Raw genomic sequence first — 8,419 nt, 5'->3', positions numbered from 1 at the left:
TTAATGTGAGAGCTAATATGGATCAAACACTTTAGTGTCACTTTGGATGGTGTTAATCTGGAATGTTCTTTTCGGAGATTTTCAGCAAGTAGAAAAAAAAAAAATTCTATTACCTCTGCCAACAAATTTGGAGGTGGTTATGTTTTTGCCCCTGTTTGTTTCTTTCTTTCTGAACAGCCTGCTGCCCACATTTTTTTTTATATGTCATTATGAATTTTTTACTGGAGATTCATATCCTGATAGGCAAGAACTGATTCAATTTTCAAGGCCATACAGCAAAGAGCAAAGAATCTTGGAAAACTGGAAAAATCATTATCTTTAACACAGAATGAATTTTCAAAAATTCACAACTGTCAAAAAAGATCACATTTCTATCATATTTGACAGTATTGTGTAGGATGGTATCCTTTATCAACTAACAAAGTTTGATCCAGATCTGATCCAGATTACAGATTTTGTGGCCATTTAAATTTAACATTGAAAACCCCATTTAATGTATATTTTACATTATATCTTTAATCAAACGTGCCCCAATCACACTCATATTTGAAAGTGAGGTGCAGACTGCTACTCACTATCTCCTGACAAAGTTTGATGCAGATCTGATTGGGACTGTGGATTTTATGGACATTTGAATTTAATATTGAAAAGCCCATTTGGTGAACATTTTGCATTATATCTCAATCAAAAGTGCCTCAATCACTCATTTGTGAGAATGAGGTGCAAACAGACACTCTCAATGAACAGACTCTGATCCGTATTGATTTAGCGGATATTCGATTTCAACATTGAAAAGCCCTTTGATCTTCATTTTGGATTATATTTTAATTAGCTTTTGAAAAGCCACTTCTAACGGGACTTTGACCTTGAAAATTTATTCCAAGGTAAAAATTTGTGGTATTGGCAACTAGTGTTGGCGGAGATTTGTGCTCTACGAGCGCAATGCTCTAGTTATTAATATTATTATTATTATGAGTGTTTAAAATTGTCATATTTCACAATAATCATCAAATCTATGCTGGCTTTTTGACAAACTCAGAAGAACAATGGAACAATACAATGGAAAAAGAAAAAAAAATCTGCAATTTGTTTATAATGTATGGTTTCAACCGCATTATGATTATACAAAGAGAAAACACACAAAAAGTAAAAAAATAAAAAAATTCTAATCATTTATTTGTTTATTTTAATTGGTCCAAGTTTCAGTTTTTTCAGTGTGAGGAGAGGTGCTCAGTGTTGCTCGACCAAGTCTGGAAATGTTGGTTAAACTCATACCAGTTTTGAAGATGTACAAAATAAATAAATTTAAGCATTTTCCCCAGACTTGTGCTCCCCTCAAGGCCGTGTCTGATTTTCTCGACAAGCACAGATATCAAGCGTTACTATGGACTGCAATGTACATGAAGTTGGCTCGGAGTTCTGGAGCGTTCCGGGCCTTCCGAGCAAAACACAGTAAGAAGAGGCACCTAGGAGTCTCTGTTAAGATCCGACAAATTTCAAAGAGCCTTTATTCCCAAGATTAAGTGTGACGCACCAACATGTTCCATGCAAACAGACATGTTTGTGTAATCAACAGCACTGAAATTCTGGGCCAACTTTTAAGGGTAAAATGCACCTTAAAAAAAAAAAAAAACAACTGTTTGCCTTAAAATGCAAGAATTAGCACACAAGCCATTTTAAATTATACGTAATAACACGCACTATATATTTTGTTTCCTGGGCTGCCAGTTTGAGACCACTGTAAAGATGTCAGGCATTTTACTGATTTGTGGTTGGGTAAATATACTTGACCTTTATTATCTCCACCCACAACACTTCCTGAATGAGAGTTATGAGCTCCAAGTACATAACTGGATAGCTGGATCCTGCTTCATTTAGGAATTAAAAAAAAAAAAAATGTAGAAGCATTTTTACTCCTAAAAGAATCCAGAGTATTATGGGCTATTATGCTAAGAGGCTTTCAGAAAGTCAATTTACTGGCACAACAGAGAATAATTGCAGGCTTTAGACAATTCCACTGAGAACACTAATGCTTCATTGTTCTCCTGTGCAACAAACTGGAAAATTATTCTTCAAATAGTATTGTGTTTAAGCAATCCAAAAAGACCCACAAAACAGTTTGCACGCAGCATGCAGGCAGATGAAAGGGCTTTTCTTTGTTAAACCCGATAACTCCAAACACGCTGCTTTTTTTTATGTCAGCGTTCATCAAAGCAGACTGAACATTTTTAAGTTTTCTCCACTGTTAATTAAAGCATGTTAAGCTGCAGCACAGTCAGTCCACTCACTGCAATGAAGGGTACAAGAATTATTTATTGTAGAAAAATGGAGGGGAAAAAAACAAGATAATGGGTCCAACGCGTGTCTCAGCCTGGCCTACATTTTTCAAAGTACACTGGGTCGGGGGCCAACTCTACAAACCAATTATTCACTGTAAAAGAAAAAAACAATAGTTGAACCACCTTAATTGAATTGTTTCAATTGGTAACACCTGAGAAAATTAAGTTCCTTGAAATTAAGTTAGTATGTTAGATCAACTCCAACTTACTAACTTAATTTCAAAGAACTTAATTATTAAGTTGGTTCTTTTTTCTTGTCTTGCGTTATTGTTGAGGGAGAAGCTCCACACTTAAAAACAGGAGGAAAACACAAAAAAATGATTTATGCAAAATTTTCTTTGCTCAAGAGAAGCTTAAAGCCATTTTCAAATTATGTAACATTGGGGAAAATACAAGCGACATAAACACTTAAATTTACTTAATGTCATTGTTGCCTCTGAGCTACAAAAATAAAATTACTACTACTACTACAATTATTATTATAGTAGCAGCAGTTTCTTTTTCCATCAACATTTCACAACAGCGTTACAATCAGCAGTACCAGTAGTCAACATAGACTCCTATGACTGACAGAAATAAATCAGCTATTTTGATAATTAATCATTTGTCATCAACAAAAAATACCAAACTGCATAAACTCTCAAATGTGATTTACTCATTTTATCTAAATATTTCATTCTTTCTAGATCGAAAGCTCATTGATTTACAATTTCAAACTGCTTTCAAACAGGTTTACAACTGGTTAAAACTGGAGAGACTTTCATTTGAAACAGGTTTCACAAATTTTGTTAAAATTAGCATTAATTAGGATTACAACGGTTCTGCCTCAAAAAGCTTAACATAGGCTTCACTGACTTTTCACTCAATTTGAGACAATCTGGTGCTTTAAAAAAAAAAAAAAGAAAGTTTGAACTAAGCAGTGAGATAGATTCAAACCAACTGAATAAATCTCACAGCATGTGTTTGGGAAAAAAAAAATTTAACAGCTTGATTTTGAAGTTATTTTTAAGTTTTTCTGTGTGAATTAAATAATAAATCTGTCTGCCCTTTTTAAAACATCTTCTAAACGTTTTTAATCGACTTAATTCACTAAAAGTAAGTAATTCCTGCAGCCTGATCAAAAACGTAACACAAATTTACTCAGGTCTGTTGAAAATGCATATTTTTTTTACTTTTAAAAGTCAAACATACATTCTGAAGATAACACAAAAAGCACAAAACGGGATTTCCATTGCCATCCACCCCAGTCTCACGTTTTTTTCCGTGCTCCCGCCACGAAATGAGTCAAATTGGGTTGTGCCATCCCCATAGTTCACAATGGAATTTTTATTAATTGTATTTAAAAAAATAAAAATAAAAAATACATAAATAAAGCTGGGGTTTTAAAATTAAGAAATGGGCACAGGCATGAAAAAAGTGTTTTTTTTATTACTATATAAATAAATACTGCGGTAGGTCATAAAAGCGCATTTTGATTTCTTGTGAACCGCAAAGTTGATCGTGCAAAAAGTGTGCATGGACAAATGTAACCAATAGGCGGTACTGTGAAGCTTTTCTCCGCGTGAGGACAACGCTGCATCTCCTCTCTCTGCTTTCCTCCTCATTTGACCTAAATAGAGCATCTCTGCGCTCCCTGCAGCCAGACCATCACGGGGGCTGCGATCGAGTCACTCCTCTGTTTCTGCACAAATTCTTCTCTCTGCCTCAGATCCAACACGGACCCTACGTTCGGACTCTGTGCATTCTTGCACTTGGCTTCTTCATTTTGCGCAGAAGACATCCACAAGCTTGGGATGATTTTATAACGTCCACGGGTGGAGGCGGAGGGGAGGGGGGGGGGGGAGCTGAATGTGAAAAGGGCGCAATAAAATAAAGACGCTCAATATGCTCGACGATAAAGCGCCGAGATCGAAGCTCAGTCCGTCAAGAGGTTCGTCTTTTTATATCGAAAATTTACTGCGGACGACAGAGAGGGAGGCTTCGACTGGAAAACAGGAGTGTAAAGACAACGAACGCATCCCAAGAGTGGAGACGCACCGTGACGCGCTGGACTGGTACGGAACGTCTCCCGCCGCGACACCCCGTCCCGGCTCCAGACGTGAGTGTCTCCACTGAAGACACACACACGCACCACGTTTTCTTTCTGCTGCCAAACTCAAGTAGTGATTACAAACCGCTGTGACAGAAGCGGCGTTACGCAAAACCGACAAGTCCCGTGCGTAAAATGATTCAGTTTGGCGATAAACAGACGAACACTGTTCGTGCGTAACGCGCAAACGCCACACTTTTTTCTTCTTCTTCTTCTATACTGTCACACTCCAAGTAGATGTTTATTGGCGGATTAGTGCGTGCAAAGTGCCTGACACTATTTTTCGCCTTTCTGCTTTGTATTTTCTAGGTGCAGAGTCCAAGCCCGGGCACACTGATCAGGACTTTCCGGCTTTAATGGGGCCGCCGGAGGAGAACGGGGACAGGTGTCTAACGGACAACAAAGAGGATGAGGATGCCTGCTCCCCCCGCTTCTCTCGAGGGGATAGCCATGAGACAAGTAAGAGCAAACTAAATCAAAATCAAATTTTAAAAAGGCTGCAAGTGCGACCACGTGTTACGCGTCCGGAAGCGCTCCCTGCAGAAGAAATATCACATTGAACACGTAAAACAGTCGAGTCACGTTCAATGAGTTTTATTTTTTTCTGTAATATCTTATGAACAGCTAAATAAATCTTATTTCAATACTTGAAGTGAAGGAGCAAGGGTTTCTCCAGCAAAGCAAACCAAAGGCCTCTCTTCCAAAAATCATAAAATTCTTTTTCTGCACGAAAAGTGACAAAGTGACTAAAAACCCACATTCAACAAATCCTATTGCATTCACAAAGATAAAATAAGATTTCTCTGTGTGTATGTGCATATTTAATAATAAAAAACCCCTCATGCTGTATTTAATTCTTATCAATATTTTGTCACTTTCTACATCTGGAGATGCAAAAAAAAAAACCCCAACACAAAACAAGTCATGTTCATACTGATTTTTAATGAAATTGTAAATAGCTGTCACTCAAAACCAGCCAGTACAATATTCCTTAAATGTTAAATAGTTACCTGTCTTATTATCTTAATTTCATAACAGATTATATTTATTAGTACGCAAAAAGCAGTGATTTTCTTTCCCAGTGGTGCACATTATGGTTACACTCAACCTATGTAAAAACTGATGCAAATAAGAATGTGTATGTGTGTGGGGGGGGAATCCTAGAAATTAGGGTGTCAAAGGAAACTAAAGCTTTAGAATTTAAAACATTAAAGCTCATGACGATGACAACAGCTGAACATGTACAGTTGTATGTAAAAGTTTGGGCACCCCTGATGATTTCCATAATTTTTCTTCATAAATCATTGATTGTTTGGATCAGAAATTTCAGTTAAATATATCATGTAGAAGTCAAACACACTGATATTTGAGAAGTGAAATGAAGTTTCTAATATTTACAGAAAGTGTGCAATAATTATTTAAACAAAATTAGGCAGGTGCATACATTTGGGCACCCTTGTCATTTTTTTTATTTGAATACATTTAGCACTAATTATTGGAACACAAAATTGGTTTGGCAAGCTCATTGACCCTTGACCTCCTTACACAGATGAATCCAGTCATGAGAAAGGGTATTTAAGGTGTTTATTTGCAAATGTTTCTCCTCTTTGCATCTCTTCTAATGAGTGGCAACATGGGAGCCTCTAAACAACTCTCAAATGACCCAACAACAGAGACTGTTCAACATCATGGTTTAGGGGAAGGATACAAAAAGCTATCTCAGAGATTTCAGCTGTCAGTTTCCACTGTGAGGAACATAGTGAGGAAATAAGGCCAGATGTGGCAGGCCAAGAAAAATCTCAGATAAGATGAAGGGAAGAATGGTGAGAACAGTCATAGTGAACCCACAGACCTGCTCCAAAGATCTACAACATGATCTTGCTGCAGATAGTGTCTTTGTGCATCATTCAACTACACAGTACACTTTGCACAAGATGATGCTGTATACACTCTAAGAAATAAAACACTGAATTTAATTGATAAAGTTAAGGTAACTTTTTCCACATAACTTTGTAAATTAAGTGCAAAACAATATTTTAGTTGAAATTAATGAATTCAAATGAAACATTATTTAAATCCCTAAAATTAACAATTGCAAGTATTTTGAAAATAATAGTATTCATTACATTTAAAACCCCTGTGTTTCATTTCTTAGAGTGTACAGAGGAAGCCTTTTCTGTGTACATGCCACAAACAGAGTCGCTTGAGGTATGCTAAAGCACATTTGGACAAGCCACCTTCATTTTGGAATAAGGTGCTGTGGACTGATTATACTAATATTGAGTTATTTGGACATAAGGGGCGGTATGCATGGCTGAAAAAGAACACAGCATTCCCAGAAAAACACTTGCTACCTACAGTACAATTCGGTCACCTCTACGCTTCCTCTTTGACCTTGACCTTGGGATTATCAACAGTAATCACTGTGTTTGTCTGCTATATGACATATTTAACTGAAATTGCTGATCCAAACAACCAATGATTTATAAAAGAAAATCATGGATATCAGAGGTGCCCAAACTTTTACATACAACTGTATTACAAGCCATTTGGAGAGATTATGCAATAACATCTTAATAGCTAAGAGCTACATGACAATGCAGTCAGCTATTAACTGACCCAAGACTGAGCTTTCTACAACGTGTAGTTAAAATCCATGTGTAACTTTTTGAGTTACACAGTCCAGACATCAAATTACAGTTATCAGTAGAGGTAAAGTTGATGCTTGTGCAGGTAGTCTCTTTGTGCATCTCTGTATATTTTAATAAACATACAACTTACTTTCTCAACATGTCGCATTTCCAGCTGAAACATTAGTTAGTATAACTCAAAAACTTTTTTTTTTTTCCTGGTGTGGGTTGATGCCACTGTGAGAAACTCACCCTTTTCAGCTTAAACACAGTTTTACTGTGTCCTTTAATAAAATTGACATCTCCTCCCCGTAGGTGACGTTAAAGCGGCGCGGAAGAAGAAGACCCGGACTGTGTTCAGCCGGAGTCAGGTTTTCCAGTTGGAATCCACTTTTGACCTGAAGCGCTATTTGAGCAGCTCGGAAAGAGCCGGCCTCGCTGCCTCCCTGCAGCTCACCGAGACCCAGGTCAAGATCTGGTTTCAAAACCGGCGGAACAAGTGGAAGAGGCAAATTGTTTCAGACATGGAGTCCAACGGCACTGCTGTCCCCTATTCAGCCCAGAGGGTCATCAGAGTTCCGGTGTTGTATTGTGACAGTGCCACGCCTCTAACACTGACCAGTTTGCCTCAAGTGTCACCACTGGTGGTTGGCTTCTCAAATTGTTTTCGCTATCCGCTGACGAGCCACTTTAGCCGCCCTGTGGCTTTCCTAACACCACAGATGACCGGACTGGTGTGAGATGGGGTGAAAGTGATGTTGTGGTGCTGAAAAATGTCCACTTTAGCATAAAATTTTGGATTTGGATTACTGTCCAGTGAGAAATTAAGCCATCATTCTGGGGTAATACAAGAGAAACAGGTTTGCTTCTTTTTGGAGTTTCCTGGAAGCAATACAATCCGATTTTTTGGAAGATTGACATGAAACAACCCACGAATAGATCATAGGGGAGGTGATGGTCTAGTGGTTAAGGTGTTGGGCTCGAGTCCAGAAGATCATGGGTTCAAATCCCCGCCTGACTGGAAAATCACTAAGGGCCTTTAATCCCCTATTGCTCCCGGTGTGTAGTGAACGCCTTGTATGGCAGCACCCTGACATCGGGTTGAATGTGAGGCATAATTGTAAAGCGCTTTGAGCATCTGATGCAGATGGAAAAGCGCTATATAAATGCAGTCCATTTACCATTTACAAATAGATCATCATGTGGCAAAGTGTTGAAGTTGTATGCTTACTCACTTTGACTTTATTTGGAGAACAAATCTGTTTTAAAACTACAAACAAACATGATTGACATTTTGGACCAAGCAAATACCGTTGATCATGTGTGAGAGTTTCAGGATGACATCCACACAAGATTCAAGA

At 37.9% G+C, this 8,419-nt stretch overlaps 1 protein-coding gene across 1 annotated transcript; it reads left to right on the top strand.

Moving 5' to 3' along the window:
• The first annotated feature begins 4,223 nt into the window (after window positions 1–4,223).
• On the top strand, window positions 4,224–7,960 carry LOC117505387 (homeobox protein HMX1-like). Its single transcript, XM_034165032.1, has 3 exons — window positions 4,224–4,437; window positions 4,738–4,887; window positions 7,374–7,960. The coding sequence occupies exons 1-3, from the start codon at window positions 4,224–4,226 to the stop codon at window positions 7,796–7,798; spliced, it is 789 nt and encodes a 262-aa protein (XP_034020923.1). The 3' UTR covers window positions 7,799–7,960.
• The last annotated feature ends 459 nt before the right edge of the window (window positions 7,961–8,419 follow it).

The sequence above is a fragment of the Thalassophryne amazonica genome, chromosome 23 (assembly GCF_902500255.1).
Source record: "Thalassophryne amazonica chromosome 23, fThaAma1.1, whole genome shotgun sequence".
Classification (NCBI taxonomy): domain Eukaryota; kingdom Metazoa; phylum Chordata; class Actinopteri; order Batrachoidiformes; family Batrachoididae; genus Thalassophryne; species Thalassophryne amazonica.
This window is presented reverse-complemented; position numbering and strand designations above follow the sequence as displayed.